This window comes from Vigna umbellata, chromosome 6, assembly GCF_029865625.1.
Source record: "Vigna umbellata cultivar VRB3 chromosome 6, Vumbellata_1.0, whole genome shotgun sequence".
In the NCBI taxonomy this organism is placed as follows: Eukaryota; Viridiplantae; Streptophyta; class Magnoliopsida; order Fabales; family Fabaceae; genus Vigna; species Vigna umbellata.
Window position 1 is genome coordinate 1,766,198 of NC_142170.1, and position 20,675 is coordinate 1,786,872.

The following is a 20,675-nucleotide window of genomic DNA, read 5'->3' on the forward strand; positions in this document are numbered from 1 at the left end:
ATAAGTATAAATAAAATTTTCATACTTAATTTTTTAAAATGTATTGTACTTAATCATCAAAAAATAATATTTATATGATCAATAATTAAATTGACGAAATAAAGTTTCAATATATTTAACATTTATATATTTAAGATGTGGAATCAAACCTTTTTAAAGTTTATAAATGTAAAATTATTAAATTAAATTTCAAATAAATCAGAAATTATCAATAACGCGGTTAGTGATTATGAAAATCTGGCTGTAATATTTACTATATTTTTTTCGACTCAAAGTCTTTACTATTTGTTACTATTAATTAGTTTTTTTCAGCAAAGCAAAAATTATATAAATAGGAGCGAGTGAGAGATAATGTATTTTCATTGAGAATTTTTCTGTTTTGTGTTAGTGAGAGAAAGGTGTCTCTGTTTCTCTCTCTTTGACTCAAAACCCTATTGCGTGCTTTGCAATCGACCCTGATTATGGCCAACAGTAACCTTCCTCGAAGAATCATCAAGGTTTGTTTCCATTCTCTCCTCAAGATCCCCATTTCAATTTCATTGATCGATGCCAAATACCAAAAGAACCCAAAATCCGTTCGTGCTGTCTAGCTTTGTTCATTTTCTAGTATCGTGTGACCCATTAGCTTGATTGAACAATTAGCTGCTGTTTTCATTTAGGGTCGATTCCAAAGCGGTTTCTTTTTCACTTTAAATTCCTTAATTTCAGTGATCATGAGCCTAAAACACAAATGGAAAGTCTTTGGTGCTAATTCGGGGTTCCACCCCCTTATTATGTTTCGGTTTTTGTTGCATCGAATTGTAGTTCTTCAATTTGATCCATTTTATGTTTGAATTTGATGATTGTGAATGTTTTGGTGACTTCTTTTTGTTTGATCTCGACAGGAAACGCAGCGTTTGCTCAGTGAGCCAGGTAAGTTGAAATTTGTAGCAATTGTCTAGCATTTTAGAAGCTCGTCCTATGCTAAATGAGTAGTTCCTATTTTAGTTTTAGTTTGGAGTTTTATGCATGGTTTTCGTCCTTGTTGTGTTTTGTTCCGGTGACTCAACTGTTTCTGTATCTTGTGCTATGATCTGATGATGCAGCGCCTGGAATTAGTGCTTCCCCCTCCGAAGACAATATGCGATATTTCAATGTCATGATCCTTGGTCCTACTCAGTCGCCTTATGAAGGTAGTAATGAACTTAAGGGCTTGAATTTATACCTTGAAATTCTTAATGATTTGTAGTGACGGAGAAATAAAAAATAATTTCCGGTTGATTTGGGTGCTTATTGATGTTTTCTGTGCACTTCAGACAGTTGAATGTGTTTTGCTAAGATTTCTGAAAGTATAAGTTGTTTTTTACAACAATAATTCCGCTTTATTACATTTTATATCTGTCATCATATGTTAACAGTAATACTATGGCTAAATGGCCTGAGTATATAAAATGTTGGCCTGCTAGATTCTTGTTGTCTGGCAATATAAATGATGGGGTGGAAGAGAAGTATTAAGTGATATTATTTTAGTCGCTAATAACTATAGGTTTTTCTGCATGTTGAATTATTACGATGAACTTGCCCCATTCTACACATGAATCTCAGATAATTTTCTATGAGATGTATTATCTTGGTTTCCTTCATGTTTGTCACTGACCGGAGATATTTTTTAAATGGACATAGAACTTTCTAGACACCGTATATATAATCAATTTCTAAAGGTTGCCACCTCACTGCATCAAAAAACTGCTTTATGGCTCATTACTAGCATCCTTTGGTAATTAATTACTATCCATTATTATACCTAACAAAGCATTTTCTTGTGACCAAACTAAATTCAAAAGCATTCCATTTATAAACAGTGCTTTCTAGATACTTTTGGTTGCTTCGTCTCGACTACTCCTTCCAATTTCTTGAGTTGTTGCGCCAATACAAGTTGGATGCTACAATGATTAGAATTTGTATAGACTACAATACATTATGGTGTTTACAATGATTAATGCTAAGCTATCAAATATTCATGTCTTTGTTGAAGGTTGTGCTTCTATTTTTGTATTATATTAATTCTATTTGTTGTATCTTACTCGTTTTATAATTTTAAGAATATTTACTTTTTCGGTTTCAGATTTTTTCCTTTGTGCTTATCCATGCCTCCTATATTTTTATGCTAACCAATTCATCTAATCAATTTTATTTGGATTATTCCATGAATGACGAGCTTATTTCTTTGTAACATCTGCAGCTGAAGTGTTGTTCTGCATCTAATAGTTGCTTGTGGGGGTTTAACACTTGAATGATTGACTTGAGAAAGAGAGAAAGTAGATTAAAAGATTGGGTTGAAGGATTTTTGTAGGGTCTTTGCATGTGTGATTAGTTCTTTTATTTAATTTTAGTTCCCTCTTTTTCAGCTCCTTGTAGAAAGTTGTAGGGTCCTATCTCCACTATAAAGAGTGTGATGGCTTTGGTTATGGATGGAAATTGAAACTACCCCAGCTAGTGTTATTATACATGACTATGTTCTCTTCATTGTGTACATTTAAAAATTTAATGTATGAAGGCCTTGTTTGGATAAATTACTCCTTAGTCACTTATAGAAGAGGAAAATAAAATGTAAAATGAATTTAGCTTCATCTATTAGCTATAATCAACTTAACTTTCGTAGAAGTTCTTTTCACATGACATTCAAAAGCTATCCTCAACACAGAAAAGAAAAAAAAATATTAAACTAAGATGTACTAGTTGATTTTGTCTCGTTGAGAAACTCCATGCGTTTTACCTTATTTTTTTTCTCTTGTAAGTGCTTATCGAGGGCCCTATCCAAATAAAGCTGGAACTTCTGGACTGTACACCTTTACAGCATAAAGTTTGGAATAGAAAATCAACTGCATACATTTTTATATAATACAAACACCTATGTAACTAATCACTGATATGATAGATTTCCTTATATTTTTGCATTAATAGTCTGCACTTTACTGTATGAGAGTAGTGTGCCCTGCACTATATTGCAGGATGGTTTCTTGTGTCAGGTGGATGAAATTTTGAACTCCCAAATTTAATACCTTACTTTTAGGCATGATGATATCCTACCTACTTTGATGATACTGATATTTTTATTTCCCCAAACCCAGAATAATGTCTCAAACAAATTGTCTGTAATACAGGTGGAGTTTTTAAACTAGAATTATTTTTGCCAGAAGAATATCCGATGGCAGCTCCTAAGGTAAATAATTTAATTTTTTCCTACATACATTGTAATAACCATTTGGTGTAAAATATCTATTGAGTTATCCACTAAAATATATTTTTATCTGAATTATTCTTAGCCCTGATTTTTCGTATCAATTATGTTGACTGCCTAGCTTTTATTAATGTCATAGGCTATATCCCAAAAACGTGTAATTAATTGAACAGCCACTTTTTAAAGTCTAAATTCAGTCACGTGCTCCTTGTCTTCTCTTGTTGAAACTGAAACAATGAACCAATTGTAAACAGACTTAAATTTAATGTCATTTTTTGTTTATTAATATAATTGAATTATTTCCTCCGTGATTTTGGTTGGCATAATGTTCAGCTGTTCTTAATATTTTGTCTTAGCATTTCATTAGGCAGATAGAACTAGGATGATGCTAATTACCATGCCTTGGAAGCCATTACCTATTCCAGGAAAGGATTTAGGGAAAGTGTGTACTTATAGCTCTTACATCCATCTGATTGAGTTTTTTATGGGCCAAAGGAGTGCAGTTGGCTTTTCTTCCCCATCTCCCACCCCATCTTAAAGGAATAACTAATTATATCTATCTGGCATAATTGTATGATTGTGCAGTTTTCTCGTATTTGGCTGACTGTTTTGGGTTTAATTTTAATGATGATTATTATTGATTAATTTATGATGCCGTTAAAAAACATTTCTCCAATTATTTCTGATGCAGCCATGAAATGCTTATTTCAGGTTAGGTTTCTGACAAAAATATATCATCCAAACATTGATAAGGTAGGTACACTTAGCTTCCCCTACATTTCCATTTTTTTCTTTGGTAATGATTATCTTAGACAAAGTTCATTTCAGCTTGGCAGGATATGTCTTGACATTCTGAAAGACAAATGGAGTCCTGCCCTTCAGATTCGCACTGTACTTTTGAGGTATGTTTAAGTTTAATTTTTTGCTAGTGGATCTATGTTGACAGACCTATTCATTTCCTTAAGAAATGTAGTAAATATCAATATAGTTGACTGAAAATAGAAGTTAATAAATTAAACATTGGTTTTAGTCACTTTGCTTGTTGAAGATTTATTTTTTCCATTTTGTGGTGGAACTTTATTGCACTAAAGATGCTTCATAAAACTATACTTTGTTTTAGCTCCCTTAAAAATATTAAGAAGAGAGTGGTGGAACTTTATTGCACTAAAGATGCTTCATAAAACTATACTTTGTTTTAGCTCCCTTAAAAATATTAAGAAGAGAGAAACAAAAGCTGATGTGTGTTTCTAAGACATGTTATTTATATTGAAAAAAAAGGAATCATTATAATAAATAGAGGAGATTTTATATCCTCTAATAACAAAGATACGATAAAGGAATAAATAAAAAAGTTCTTAATAGTACAGAGATAATTTAGATATTCTTGATTATATAGGATCAACTCCTTATTTCTGTAATTATAACGCTCCAGTTCATGCTGGAACATTTAGGTCGTTTGTGCCTAGCTTGTTATAAATATAATCAATTGATTCTTAGAGATTTAGTGAATATGTCAGAGTACTGTTTATTACAGTTGACAATTCTAGTAATGTCTCCAGACTCTAGTTTTTCTTGTATGAAATGACAACCATGAAAGATATGTTTGGTCCTCTCATTAAAGATAGGATTTGAAACAATGTGTAATGTTTCTGGGTTTTCACATACGAGGTGCAGTTGTTAACTTCAAATTTGAGCTCTTTTGGAAGAGTTGTTTTAAGTGTATGGACTCACGAGAGGCTTTGTATTTTTCTTTCACACTTGACCCTTGCCACAACTTTTTCTTTTTACTTTTTCCATGATATTAAATTACCTCCAACAAGAGTACAATGCCCTAAAGTGGAGTGTCTACCACTTAGTGACCGTGCCTAGTCAAAAGAATGCCCAAAAATTTAAATATTTTCCTATCTTCGTAAATGAGGCCTTTTCCAAGAGCCTTCTTAGTATACTTTAAGATCAACATGACTGCATCCCAATGTTCTTGACAAGTGTTTAAAAATTGACTTACTATGCCCACTGTAAAGGTGATGTTAGGATAGGTAACATTGAGGTAATCTAGCTTACCAACTAACCTTATGTATCTCCTAGGATTAGAATAAGTTTCTCCTTGGTTAGGTACAAGTTTGTCACCTAGATCCATTGGTGTGTCTATAGGTTGCATTTATGATCCATGTTTCTTCTTGAATGTCGAGAGCTTGTTTTCTGAGATTTGACTAAACCATCATTGGATTGTGCCACTTCTGTATGAAGGATATACCTTAGGTATCCAAGATCTTTCGTTTTGAACTTTTGAGCAAGATATGGTTTTAGTTGTAAACTAGCATCCTTATCACTAAGTGTGATAACAATATTGTGCACATACACAATGAGATATATACATCCTTGAGAAGAATGATGATACAGGAGATGGCTTCGGGGAAGGATCAATCATGCATGACCTCTACAGGATCATTGTTTGTTGAAGATGGATCCTCATACTGGAATATTAATAGGCTGTGAACAATTTTGATACACCTGATGTTAGGTTCCTGGGTTGGAAACCTAACTATGAACACTAACAGTAGGTAGAAACAGCAAAGAAAGAATGGGTTCTATTATTGACAGCGATAGAAATCTATTTACAAAGAATGGATTGGGAGCATAACCTCCCTGGTTAAGAGCATAACCTCTCTCTACAGGCCAAAGACCTGACTTTACAAAATATACTCGATGCCCCATTCAGAGTTTACAGGAGTCTATTTATAGCTTTAACAGCTCTGACCGACTCTTCCTTACCACAAAACCCTTCTCAAACCGAGACCAAACAGTTTCCCTATTATACTCATTCGGCATGACCCTGTTACCGTTCGGCTATTACCGTTCGGCTTTAAACCTAAACCCTGTTACCGTTCGGCTTCAAACCTAAATCCCATCTATCCTATCCTCCTATGTCCTAACACCTGAACTGACCAAGGCCAGTTTTTAATCGAGGAAGAGAAGCAATTTGACATATTAAGAAAAGTCAACATTGCTTGTGCACTATTCGAGAGAAGGTAACGAGGTGTCCTGCTGACTAGAAACCCCAAGAAATGAGTTGGGAGGATGAAGTTCCAAGACATTTCTTTGTTTCACCAATGTGCGTCTATCTTGTGCCAAATCTTTTGGATAGAAATCAAGGTCACTGTGTGCATGAGCAATTGGGCATTAATGTGGGTATTAAAGACACCATACTCAGAGTAGCTATGCCCTGCTACGTGAAGGCCTACAATTTGATGTTTTCCTCCATTGTTGATTACTATCAGTGACCCATAGTAGCTTTGTATTTGTTGGAAGTCCCATATCGACTAGAGATAAGGCCAATTCAGTGTATATAAATGGGTGGAAACCTCACCCTACAAGCCGGTTTTGTGGGGTTGAGTTAGGTTTCAAGTTCACTTCTAACTTGGTATCAGAGCGTTCGTTCCCGCTTTGGTTTCTGTCTTGTAATATCTGTCCGGCGCCACAGTCCGTCGTTGTCGGCCATCGTCTGCCGCTGCCCGCCGTCGGCCACTGTCGTCCATCGCTATCACAATTTCGTTCGTTTAAACCCTTAGGGTTTTCTTATTCCTCGCTGGTACTATTCGTCTTCTTCAAAAATGGCGTCTGGCAGTACTCTTTCCTTCTCCGGAAGTCCATCAATTACCTCCGAGACGCTAAATGGAAAAAATTATCTATCATGGTCTGCTGCTGTTGAAATGTGGTTCCTTTTCCAAGGGCATTATGACCACCTTGAGCGAGATGGAAGCCATGTGCCTACTGAAAAAGCTTATCGGTGGAAACAAGCAGATTTCCAGTTGTGTGCCCTGTTAAGGCAATCAATGGAACCCAAACTTCTTTTATCTTTGAGGGCTTTCAAAACTTGTCACTCCTTTTGGAAGAAAGCCCAAAACATTTATGCCAACGATATTCAACGTCTCTATGACACTACGAACAAGCTTGCATCTCTTAAAATGGCAAACCATGATATGGTGTCCTTCATGGCTGAAGCCCAATCTGCTGTCGAAGAACTCAAGATGTTTTTGGAAGCAGATCCATTAGAGGATATCAAAAAGAAACTAGACAAATTTTACATGGTGTTGATCCTTCGTGCCCTACATCCCGATTTTGATCATCTCAAAGATCAACTTCTAACTAGTCATGAGGTCCCCTCCATGGAAACATTGACCACTCGCCTTCAGCGTGTCCCGGTACCTCAAACTCAAGAAGCACATGAACTAGTGGAACCATCTGTCATGGTTGCCACACGAGGAAGAAGAGGACATGGCACTAGAAGAGGAGGACGAGGAGGTCGGGGACGTCCTCAATGCACATACTGTAAAAGGATGGGTCACACTCAAGAGAATTGCTACTCCTTACATGGTTTGCCTTCCAAAACCGCCAATATTTCAAAGACTGAAACTTCCACTTCGAATACTGAAACTTCTACTTCTATGTTTTTTGAGGATGAATATCAAGAGTATTTAAGATTAAAGTCTAACAGCTTGGCACAACCATCTCAATCTCCCAGTACATCAACCGCCTGCGTTTCTCAATCTATGGAAGGTCAAAATTCATGGGTAATTGACTCAAGTGCTTCTGATCACATTTCTGGTAATACCTCTTTGTTCTCATCTATTTCCTTTCGAGAAAAAAATCATTTCATAACCCTTGCAAATGGATCTAAAACTTCCTCCACAGGAGTCGGTCATGTTTCTTTGTCTCCCTCCCTTAATCTCAACTCTGTCCTTTTTGTCCCTAATTGTCCTTTTAATTTAATTTCCCAAAGACAGTTGACCAAAATGTTAAATTGTTCAATAATCTTTGATCATAAATCTTTTGTTATACAGGAGCGTGGTTCGGGGAGACAGATTGGAGAAGGATATGAAGCTGGCGGATTATACCATTTTGGATCTCGTCCAAGGGTGTCCTATGTTGCTGCTTCTAATCCTAAAGTGCTACATGATCGACTTGGCCATCCTCATTTGTCCAAATTAAAAAAGATGTGTCTTGAACTTAGTGGTCTCCAAACCTTAGAATGTGAGTCATGTCAATTAGGAAAACATGTTTGATCTTCCTTTCCTAAAAGGTCTCAATCAATATGTAATTCTAGTTTTTTCATCATCCATTCTGATATATGGGGACTTTACTTCTCTCCATCTGTTCAGGATGTTTCTATTCAATGGTTGAGTCAAATAGCTCCAGTGTCTCTGTCATTCCAAGTCTTGATCACAATCCTCCTACACCCGTTTCTCCACTTACTGAGATCATCCCACATAGGGTCCCAATGGATAGTCCACCAAGACAATGATGAATTTCCTACTTCAGATTCTTCTCCCTCGTCACCTCCTCCCACGCCTCCTGGTGAAAATGATTCAGCATGGCCTATTGTCCTTAGAAAAGGTACTCGTTCCACTCGAAACCCTCATCCTATTTATAATTTTCTAAGCTATCATTGAATGTTGCCTTCCTATTTTTCTCTTTTATCCTTAGTGTCCTCTCTTGTTATACCCAAGAATGTGAAAGAAGCACTTGATCATCCTGGATGGCAACAAGCTATGATTTCAGAAATGCAGGCTCTTGACCACAGTAATACTTGGGAGCTGGTGCCCCTTCCCCCAGGCAAAAAGGTGGTTGGCTGTCGATGGGTGTCTGCAGTTAAAGTTGGCCTGATGGTGAAATTGATCGGTTCAAAGCTCGACTTGTTGCAAAAGGTTACACTCAGGTTTATGGTCTTGATTATTGTGACACTTTCTCTCCTGTAGCCAAAATGATTACTATTTGCCTCTTCTTTGCCATGGCAGCCATTCGTCACTGGCCATTTCATCAATTGGATGGATATCAAGAATGCCTTCTTACATGGTGATCTTGAGGAAGAAGTTTATATGGAGCAACCTCCTGGGTTTGTTGCTCAGGGGGAGTCTGGTATGGTATGCAAATTGCATCGATCTCTATATGGCCTCAAGCAATCCCCACGTGCTTGGTTTGGAAAGTTTAGCTTCATTGTGCAAAAATTTGGGCTAAAACGTAGTGAAGCAGACCATTCAGTTTTTTACTGTCATTCTTCTCTCGAGAAATGTGTTTACTTTATAGTATATGTTGATATTGTCATTACAGGAAATGATGTTGGAATATCTCAACTAAAAGAGTACTTGTGTAGACATTTTCAAACCAAGGATCTTGGAAGTCTCAAATACTTCTTAGGCATTGAAGCAGCGCAATCAAAAGATGGAGTTGTAATCTCCCAAAGGAAGTATGCTCTTGATATATTACAAGAAACAGGCATGATTGATTGTAGACCGGTAGACGGTCCCATGGTCCTAAACCAGAAATTAAGGACAAAAGAAGGTGAATTATTCTCCGATCTTGAGAGGTATAGGAGGCTGGTTGGAAAACTGATTTATCTCACTATTACAAGGCCAAATCTATCCTTTGCAGTTAGAGTGGTTAGTCAGTTCATGCAGGCTCCATGTGTTGACCATTGGAATGCTCTCATTCGCATTCTAAGGTATGTAAAGAAGGCTCCTGGGCAAGGATTGTTATATGAAGATAAAGGAAGCATTCAGGTCTCTGGGTATTGTGATGCAGATTGGACAGGTTCACCTATTGATAGACGGTCTACTACAGGATATTGTGTTTTTCTGGGAGGAAACATTATTTCATGGAAAAGTAAGAAACAGAATGTAGTAGCTCGATCAACCGCTGAAGCCGAGTATAGGACAATGACATCACTAACATGTGAACTTATATGGGTGAAACAATTCCCTTAAGAGATTAAATTCTGTGACATCCATACTATGAAGATGTATTGCGACAATCATGCTGCTCTCCATATTGCATCAAATCCATTGTTTCACGAGAGGACTAAACATATAGAAATTGATTGTCATTTTGTTCGTGAAAAGTTGTTGACTGAAGAAATATGCATTGAATTTATTGGATCAAACGATCAACTCGCAGATGTATTGACCAAGTCATTAAAGGGTCCTCGGATTGAGTTTATTTGTTCCAAGCTTGGTACATACAATTTGTGTATAGAAATTGATTGTCATTTTGTTCGTGAAAAGTTGTTGACTAAAGAAATATGCACTGAATTTATTGGATCAAACGATCAACTCGCAGATGTATTGACCAAGTCATTAAGGGGTCCTCGGATTGAGTTTATTTGTTCCAAGCTTGGTACATACAATTTGTATGCTTCAGCTTGAAGGGGAGTGTTTGGATATTTATCCTATTTTATCATGATTATATTGTGTCAAGGGTTACCTTATTTATCATGATTATATTGTGTCTAGGGTTACCCTATTTATCATGTACTTTTGTATCAATTTATTCTTATAAATAGAAGATCATAAGAGGGATTAATTAAGCCCTCTAGAATTATTTTACAGTTTAATTCTCAAGCATGGTTAGAGCCTATCCTAGCGATAATTTGCTGTTTGCTGGAAATATTATTTCACCCGCTATCGGCCGCTATCGGACCACTCATTAAAAATGTCTAATCCCACGCTCGCGATATATATACCTCTGCGTGAGGGGTGTGTTGGAAGTCCGACATCGACTAGAGATAAGGTCAATTCAGTGTATATAAGTGGGTGCAAACTTCAACCTACAAGTCGGTTTTGTGGGGTTGAGTTAGGCTTAAAGTTCACTTCTAACAGTATTGTCAAAATGCCATTGAAATACGATGGTGTCTTCCTGACACAATCCCCATGCCTAATATCCAAATTTTCATCAACCACCATAGTTGTGACACCAACATACTTAAGAATAAAAGCAGCATGAAAACTGTCATTTGCAACCGAAATTTTTAGGAAGGGCTGCCTCAGAATCTCAGCAGAACAACTCCCATTGGTAATGTGGGAGGACATCTTTCACATCGGCTCCCTGATAGATGCACAATTCACTATCATCTAAATATTCCATTCTCTTGGTGGTGGGCAAGTTGTTTTTCTCCGCAGGGTCTTACAAATGTCACCAAGCGATTGCCACTTTCTATAGGAGGTGCAACTGATAGCATATTTATGAATATGTCAAATGCTTTTATTTCATAATTGAGAGATATTTTAGGCGAGATTTAGTTTTTTGAAATAAAGATGTTCTCCCTTTATATTAAGTCCACACTTTATTTATGTATTAGAGATTTCACATTAATCATATAAAAGTCTTAGTTTTGTAACGTTAAATTACACTTAAAATTTTCATTTTTAAAAGAAGCCCAAATGACGAAAGATTTAAGAAACATGTTTGCAGATGTAGACTAAACTCGTATGTATCCGTCGATCTGGACCTTATTTTTTTATTTCTGGAGAATATCTGCCCCTGCCGGCGACAATGTTATGTTACAAACGAGTGAAAAGTATTAACTTGCCCTTTGATTGCAAAGAGTACTGATATTGTGATTTGTTGACCCTCTTTTAGTATTCAAGCTCTTCTAAGTGCACCAAACCCGGATGACCCTCTTTCTGAGAACATTGCGAAGCATTGGAAATCTAACGAGGCTGAGGCTGTGGAAACAGGTATCCTTCTTCTGCTTGTAAGATTACATAGAAGTTAGTTGTTAATGACTGCCTGGAAGATGTTATTAAACGGTGGCATTGAAATGTGCAGCCAAGGAATGGACTCGATTATATGCCATTGGCGCCTAATGCTCGATGGGTTGTGGGAACTTTTGGCTTCAAATAACTATAGTAGAAGTGTATGCTGTATAACTTTCAAATCTAAATGCAAATTTGGAATTATCTATTAAACTATTTTGGAGTTAATATTTCCCATAGCTTCAGGTTACCTGTTTATTACTTTCTTTCACCTGGAAGGCTTGTCTTGGAATCTGTATGAAAATATGTGATATTTTATCTGACAAATTTAAACATAACTTCATCTCTCAACTCTTCCCAAGTAATTTGGGATCCTCAAACTTAATAGTACAAAATTTTCGAATAAGTTTCTTTTCATTTCTCTCCTTTTCCGTGACGCCGTACGTGTTAGCTGTTCTCATGATATTAGTTGGGAATTTTGAATTATTTTTGGGTCTTTATAAATAGGCCTAAAACTAACGAATTTTAATTGCATTCTTGTTATTTTACAATTATTTTTAAATTGGGTTTCAAGGGTTATAAGCTAATTTCATGGATTTGACAACAAAAAGCTATTGAATGTCTAGAATTTAATTACAATTATTTATATTTACTTAAGAAAACCTTATTTTCTGATTTTTTTTTTTCACTCACTTGGATATAGAATTTTCTCATATAGCATTCTGTATTAAAATATTTATATAGGTAACATCTTTTTTTTTCATCAGAATTTAGCCTGGAAAACTGAATTTTGAAGACTTTTTTTTTTTAATTCTTTTCCTGAAAAGTTTAGTTCATATTTGTGCTTTGCAACTGAAGTCTAAATTTTTTAAAATCACAATTAGGAATTTGATTTTTGAAAAATTAAACTCTAGCCTAGAAAATTTGTTGTTTGATGCATCTTATAAGATAACTTGAAAATTTTACTTGGAGTATGCAATAAACATTCTTTCATAAAAGCAATTATAATTTTCTAGTTGTGACATTTAAAAAGATGTTATTTCTTCTGAGGATCAGAAAGAGTTAATAAAATTTTCAGCCGTTATTATTTGTAAGGTATAGAAAACAAAAATTTGATGATAAATATGATTAGATGTTTGTTTCATTTACATAGTTTTAAGATTTGGACAGTTAAAAGGGTGGTATAGAATTTGGGTAGAACATTGTATAAAAGGTATGTTATTTGATGCTATTGAACTAGGATGGTTGCTAATTGGGCTAATCCACTAAAAAGTTATCAGGTTGTGTTTTTGTTAAACTCTATCTACCCAGAAAACCTAGTCCACTCTTGAGTGGGTTTAAAGAATTGGCTCCAATTTTTAACTTCTTTTTAAGTTATAATTTTCCAATATTAAATTAATTAAAAATAACAATTTTTATAAAAAATAATTTAGGAATCAAATAAAATACAACCTAAGCTAATAATTAGGTTAATTTAAGTCATCAAGTAATTCGATCTAATAAAAACTGTAAATTGAAATCCTGGAACAGTTTCAATTACCAATCATTGTTGAGTTACATATCTTATGTGCTCATAAAAGCTTTTTCGTATGTCTTTTGTGACCTCTTGATTGGATTTTGTTTTAACAGATGAATTTTTACACCTGCTACTGTATAATAAGGCGCTTCTACAATGGTACTGTAGCTTTGAACATTCATATAAGTTTGTTCAGCTTAAGAAGATTAAAACATTCAATTATTGGTAGCAAGTAGCAAATAAGAAGAGTTTTGCATTGTGGAGAGAAAACAAGTTAAACACAAATTAGTTTTTGAAATCCATGTCATGCAATAATTCAATTATTGGTAGCAAGCAGCAAATAAGAAGAGTTTTGCATTGTAGAGAGAAAACAACGTTAAACACAAATTAGTTTTTGAAATCCATGCAATGCAATAATGCCTGTTGCGTGACATGATTAAGTCTGAACAAAAGAAGAAAACGACCTTTGAAATATATACCAAACGACATAACTTTCTCTCTTTTCATTATGTTGTCGTACACCGTACGTTTCCTACACTATCCTTCACCACTCCACTCAAATTCAACTCAACCCAACCCTCATTCTCTTTTTTATTTTTATATAATTAAAAAAGAAAATGAAAAATTGAGGGTTTTATTATTTATTTAGAGCTTTACAGCGCACGTGTGGGCCACGTGAAGGCCCACCCTATGTGAATGGCTGTGGTTTTAACAGCTGGCATGACCGACAGAAGATTCCTCTTAGGATTAATCTGAGATTGTTCATTTTGATAGATATTTATTATCGAAAGAAACGAAGTTCTTAAATGGGCACATGTGACCCTAACCACCAACCCGGCATTTCCTTTATTTATTTATTCTTCTCCTTTTGAAGGCACCATTTTTTTAATTACCGACGCCTCCACCGCCCAATCAAATTACCAACATCCACTTATCAATGCTATCAACCACCTTTCCCTTTACATCTCAAACATACCCAACAAAACCCCATCATCTTAAATGCCATTACTCCCCTTTTCCACACTGTAACACAAACAAAAAAATCCCAACTTTTTATTCATTAAATCGTTAACATTCAAAAAAACAATAATAATAATAATAATAATAATGACATCTTCATCCTCAAACCCTTCTTCCACTCTCTTGTATATATATATCATCACATATATACATGTACAGTTGCCCCCTCCCCTCCCTTCATTCTATATCTCTCTCTATATATTTCTCTATCTTAACAGGTACTTTTAAACTCATAATTAAATCAATTGTACATACATTTAAAAACATTTTTTTTTCCTTTTTTCTTTTTTTTTTTGTTTTCCTTTTGGCCTTGAAGAAACTGGGGGTACAAGAACGGCTGACCACCTAAGGAGTAGAGAAGAAAACGAAAATGGAGAAAGGGCATTTGGGAGGAAGGAACATCGAAGCAAAGAGCAATGAGGAATGAATGAATAAATAAAAACTCCAAAAGGGACTACACTATCTCTGGGATCCAATGGCATTGGCTGCTGCTAAAGAGATTATTATCTGGTTTTCACTATGTCACAGGTATTATGGGGGGTGGAGGAGGGGTGGAGGAGACGACAACAACAACAACATCTGCAGAACAAGACAACGGAGAAGCATCACCGCCCATCACTTCTAAAAGCTGTAATGCCTCACCGAGTGTTCCAACATCTCACGACTTGGGCAAACGATTTCCTTCACTCGGCTCCCATTTTTGTATATCTTGAAGGTTGGTACAATTCTAACGTTCTCCGCAGTTGCAACTGCTCGGCTTTCTTCAATGTCCACCTTCATTCAAACACACAAAACACACTTCCATGCATTAGAAACTTCCCATCTCTTGCTCTTTTGAGCCTTAGATTTAGTAAAACAGCAGTTGCAGACTGAAAGAGACTTCGTTTAATGTGTAAAGTGAGCTACCTTGAGGAAGTTAATGGATGGATATCGACCGCATAGTGTATCGACAAACGGTGATATCTGTTTGCATTGCGAGTTAGATGCAACTTCAAAATGGACAAGACATACACCTGCCAAATTAACAGATATTATCAGAGAGACTTTAAAGAATGACCAAAGTGAGTTGCAAAAGACTTTAAGAATTACCTGGTAAAGATATTGCAGCTCTAAACTGCTCCAGACCTGATATTTCTTCCACTTCGCCACCAAATTTTAGATTATATACTTCTTCCCCACGTGATTTCTTCAGGGCAACTTGTGCATGGAAAAGAGATTCAGCAACTTCGTTATCGTTTGGAAGTTCTCTCCTCAAGACCTCATAATCTTTGACGGCTTCCTCCCACCGTTCTAGCTGCATTTAATAGCAAGAAAACATTGTATATCACGGACACTCGAGGAAAGAAAACATTGTATAATAAGAAATCAACTCACCTTGTTGTTTGATGCAGCCCTTCGAAGAAGGGCCTTGGTGTAATTTGGTTGGATGTGCAAAGCTTGGTTGGAGTCTTCAATTGATCTTTCCCAGTGGCCAAGCTTAAACCAACAAGCTGCTCTGTTGCAATATAGCACAGAATTGGAAGGGTCCAGTCTCAGACCTTCTCCGTACGCCGAGCAAGCTTCGGTGTACCTTTCAGATTTAAAGAGATCATTGCCACGCACTCGAGCCCTTGCCACCATCCTCACATTGTTCAGCGAAACAGCAACTTCAACACTCCGTGGATCAATCTGACTGGCTTTCTCAGCAGCTGTAACGGCGTTCTCGAACCTGCAATACACCCATCATCCGATTTCACTTTCCAACACAAACCTTTCACCATCTTAGGATTTCCCATCATGGCTATTCTATTAGTGTCTGATCTCACCTTCCCAATGCCATCTCAATCTGTGCTCTCACAAAATAGAAATACGCCTCAGAAAGCATCCCGAAAAATCTTGTCTGAGAAGTGGAACTGATGTGCAACTCTGATTTCGGTATATGGGACAAAACTGTTTCTGCATCATCAATCTGGTGGAGCTTCAAAAACGCTTCTGCTCTACACATAAAGAGCTGTAAATTCAATTTCCAACCAGTTCAGCCATTCATCCACTCCTCCAAAACATGGTACAACTCAGATTTCAACATAACAATGATAACAAACAACCAAGGTTTTAAATAACTGTAATTTCAGCCGCATTCTCACCACTGCAATGGCGGCTGCATCAGCCACATTTGTCAGCAAGGATCGCGACAAAACTGAAACCACAATCACAATCTAAAACCATGAAAACAGTAACAACATTATCCATACCTGAGGAGAAGAATCCGCTCCAGCAGCAACAGCAGCATCCACCTCCCTCAGAACACTCTTCCAATCCCCTATCCTCCTCACATCCCCGCATTTGCTTATATGCTTTTCCACCACTTGCAACCTCTGCATCTCAGACGGATCTGGCTGCATCCCAGGGTAGCAAAGGTGCTTCCTAGCATTCTCGACCTGTCCTAACCTGTCACATTACCACTTTACATTCACATCAACATAATTCCACACTCTAACCTAACAAGGCAACCAAAATCTTGTTGAACAAACTCCTCCATAACACCAAAAGAGAATAAGAATGTCAACGAATTGAATTGGGCTTCTTCCACAAGTTAAAATCAACAAATGAGCCAACTTCTCTAAAAGCTGGGATTCAGAAGTTGATTTTAGCCTATGGAAGAAGACTCAAATCAACCAATGCCATCAAACTCTGACGGGTACCACCTTCAACAAAAATCAAACAGCAAATAAAAGAACACGATCAGTGATCCGCACCTGAGGAATAGAGAAGCCAAACGCTGATGAGCCCTTCCATAATTAGGATCCAATCTCACAGCCTCCTCGCATTCCCTCACGGCCTCACCCAGACGTCCCAGCCCTGTCAGCGCCGCCGCGCGGTTGCTCCGGTAAGCGGCACTAGCCGGCGACATCGCAATAGCGCGATCGTAAAGACTCAACGCATCAGCAAAGTTCCCTCTTTTATAACACTCATTCCCCAATCTCTTCAACTCCTCCGGATCCACACCCTGCACGTGCCCACCTCTCTTCACTGCCTCATTGCCGCCACCGCCGCGTGAGCTAACCGGCTCCGCCTTCCCGCCGCCGCGCATTATGCTCCCGTGGCCGTAGTTCCCCATGCCGGACCCCAAAACATCGCTTCTACTACTCCGATTCGCCACCATCCCCATCCCAGTCTTCAAGATCTTCCCGGAGGGGCAGATGTTCCCAGTGGGGAGAACATTCAACGCAGGCGAAGTAGCAGTCTGGCCGGAGTATATCAGCGGCGCTGGCGTGGATCCAGAGTCGGATCTCGTATGACCCGGTTTGAAACCACGGGCGGTGGGACTGTTCTCACTCGAACCAGAAAGCTCGCCGGAGTTGTTGTTGTTGTGGTTGCTACTACTGGTGTTGTTAGTGTTACTATTGGTGAGCGAAGAATCAGGCTTTCGGGGAATCTGGTTGGTCCCTGTTCGACCCGAGAAGGACCCAGACGAGCTTGAGCTGGTACTCGCCGCGGGGGCGCGCGTGGTGCGCAATGGCGACACCGGGGAGCCCAGATCGAGTTCTCGGAAGTCAGGCTTGTTAATGTTGCCGGCATCGTTGTTGCAGCTGAGCGCATGGCGGAATCGATCCGCGAAGTCGTCCAAGCCGGAGGAATGCGACATCGTTCGGGAGCAAAAGGGTGGGCTCAAAATTGAAGCTTGGGATGAAAAGGAAGAAGAAGAAGAAGAAGAAAGAAGAAAGAAGAAAGAAGAAAGAAGAAAGAAGAAGCCTCTCCTCTCTCTGGGGGTTTAGTGTTAGCAATGAGTGGTGGTGACAGTGGTCGTGGAAGAGCGATAATTGGGAAGTTCTGGAGGAGAAGACATGAGCGAAAGAGAGAGAGAGAGGAGAGAGAGAGGAGAAGAAAGAAAGAAAGGGATGGGGATCTCGTGATATAAAAGGAGCAAGCAAAGAATGAATGTGAGTGAGTTGTTTCTGAGTGGAGTGTTGTTGGTGGTGGAATTCTGAGAGAGAGAGAGTGTGTTAGGGTAAATCAAATCAAATCAATTAAAGCTTTTTACTCCTTTTTTTTTTTTTTTTTTCTAGCCAGAAGAAGAAGAATGGAGAAGAAAAAGATTCAACTTTTATTTTTCTTTTCCTCCTCCTTCACCTGCTGCTTCACGAGACAGGTTTTGTTCTGCCTTCCTTTTATTTTACCACTTTTTCTACCAATTTAATTGCCACTGTTTTTATAATAATGATAATCATAGTCACCACCATTAAATTTAATTATTTGACATTTATTTTAGCAAATATGGCATATTAATTTAATTTAATTTGGTGTGTTTTGATGTGGCAAATGTCACCCACTCTCTCTTGGGAGGAAGTGATAATCACTCTCATTCCCTGTCATTTCTCTATTTTCACTTGCCACTTGTCCTCCTTCTTAATTACTCTACCAAAGTACATTTACTTTCCCCTTTTCTTTTTCTTCTTTTTTCATTTAATAAATTCCCAAATTAGAACAATGAATTTTCATTTCTTCTGCACACTCATTAATGCTGCTATTTCATTCATTTCCTAACTCTTCAAATTTATACTCATCATTCACTCCCATTCTTTTTTATTGCTAAGTATGATGAATTTTTAACCTACCCCAGAATCTTATGGCTTCAATTTTTTACCTTTGCCTTCCAATTAAATACCATGCTTCAAAATACCTTACATGTCAAGGAACTCACTGTGAAATCAAATCCTTTCCAAAACAACAGCGATTAAAACTAATCAATTCGCTAATTCATGTGTTCAACGGCAATTAAAGTGTAATTAAGGCCCCCAACATCCAAATAAAGCACTTTTAGAAACCCGCATGGTTTATCACACAAACACCTACATTGCTAAAATATCTGTGGGTATCATCAATTATCACAACATTGATTTAATAGGCAAAGCTTCTGCTTACATTTTTTATAAGGACATGCATGTTTTTCTCATTAAAATAAAAACATTGGTAATAGATTATTTCTAAGTATTTTATAAATGGTCGATGAACATTTTCTGACTGTGTAATTGCCTCTAGTATCAGTTTATATTACTCGATGATTAAAAACATTTGGAGATTTGTATTAGCTATATGAACTATGTCCTTAAAAATGAAAAGATAACGCAAATACAATATTTTTGTTTCTTATTAAATGACCCATATATATATATATATATATATATATATATATATATATATATATATATATATATATATATATATATGTGTGTATATATATACACACGTATATATGTTTTTTAAATTCTAATTTACAGTGTTTATAATATCTAATACAAATCTTAAACTTTACTTGGAAAAGATTTTTGCATAAAAAGAATTGTTTCTTTATTTTATTAGAGTAGAATGAAAAGCTTCATCCACATATGATATAAAGGGAAAGTGGGGATTTAGAGGGTTTTAGAAGAAGTAGAAACAATTAATTTGAGTGTTGTTTTGTTAGTGATAATGTGAGGTGTGTGTAGGTGATGTTTTCTTTTGAAAAGTTTATGGACTTTTACATTTTGGGTTGCTGAAAGAGGTCTCTCACTCAAATTAGATATTGCTAATTAAATTATCGTAACTTTCTTTGTTACAAATTTAGTTATTAAAAATGATTTCTAGAACCTCTTATAAGACTAATTTTTACTTTCCAATCATTTAATCTTTTAGTTGCTAAATTACGAAATTGATGACTAACCATTAAATTGGTCACTATCTTTGTTAGTGATTGCGATTTTATTAACTATCCATTTTTGTTTAGAGATTTAAAAGTTAAATTGTATGTTTAGTAACTAATTTGTTTTGTCACTATTTAACATTTGATAGAGATTTAATTAGTCAATCTAAAGACCCTTTTGTGAAATATTGAAAGCTTCATGAATGCGAAATTAAGTTGATGAAACAAACTTATGCAATACATTATTTTATAGAAAATAGATTAATGAAAGTTAAACTAAAGAAAATAAAAAGTGACGTTGAAATGCGTCACTTTTATACAAAGTGATGATGTCTCACTTTAATTTGATGACCACGTAAAAAATTCTAAATTCTCATCGAGAAGAAACATAAAAAAGTTTAATTAATTATACTAATTAGTCTAGAAAAAAGAATGCATGCTCTTTATAAATAAATTAACAATTAATAAGGAATATTTTTTAATAGATATACATAATTAAGTAATGGATGTGATATTTTAATTATTTATTTATTGATGAAGTAAATACAGATACTGTGATATATTCGATTTGTATATATGAACTATCACCTAATAATTGTTGCTTATAATTTTATTTAAATAGTAAAAAATTTAAATAATTAAAGTAAAGCTAATTGTATGATAAATATTAAATTTTAAATAATTATTTATAATTTAATTTCAAATGTTTATATTTTTTATTTAGAAATTAAA

General features: G+C 36.2%; 2 protein-coding genes across 2 annotated transcripts; one reads left to right on the forward strand and one right to left on the reverse strand.

Annotated features, from left to right (window-relative positions):
- Positions 1–342: 342 nt before the first annotated feature.
- Positions 343–12,099, forward strand: LOC124822307 (ubiquitin-conjugating enzyme E2 35). The gene is made up of 8 exons (XM_047294302.2): positions 343–497; positions 885–912; positions 1,086–1,172; positions 3,144–3,202; positions 3,932–3,973; positions 4,049–4,122; positions 11,633–11,730; positions 11,822–12,099. Exons 1-8 carry the CDS (start codon positions 462–464, stop codon positions 11,857–11,859), a joined length of 462 nt encoding a protein of 153 aa, XP_047150258.1. The 5' UTR covers positions 343–461; the 3' UTR covers positions 11,860–12,099.
- Positions 12,100–14,295: 2,196 nt separating this feature from the next.
- Positions 14,296–18,326, reverse strand: LOC124822305 (TPR repeat-containing thioredoxin TTL1-like). Its single transcript, XM_088092931.1, has 7 exons — positions 17,020–18,326; positions 16,516–16,711; positions 16,090–16,274; positions 15,659–15,992; positions 15,374–15,578; positions 15,191–15,297; positions 14,296–15,058 (listed from the first exon to the last, which is right to left on the reverse strand). The coding sequence occupies exons 1-7, from the start codon at positions 17,907–17,909 to the stop codon at positions 14,906–14,908; spliced, it is 2,070 nt and encodes a 689-aa protein (XP_087949057.1). The 5' UTR covers positions 17,910–18,326; the 3' UTR covers positions 14,296–14,905.
- Between the last annotated feature and the right edge of the window lie 2,349 nt (positions 18,327–20,675).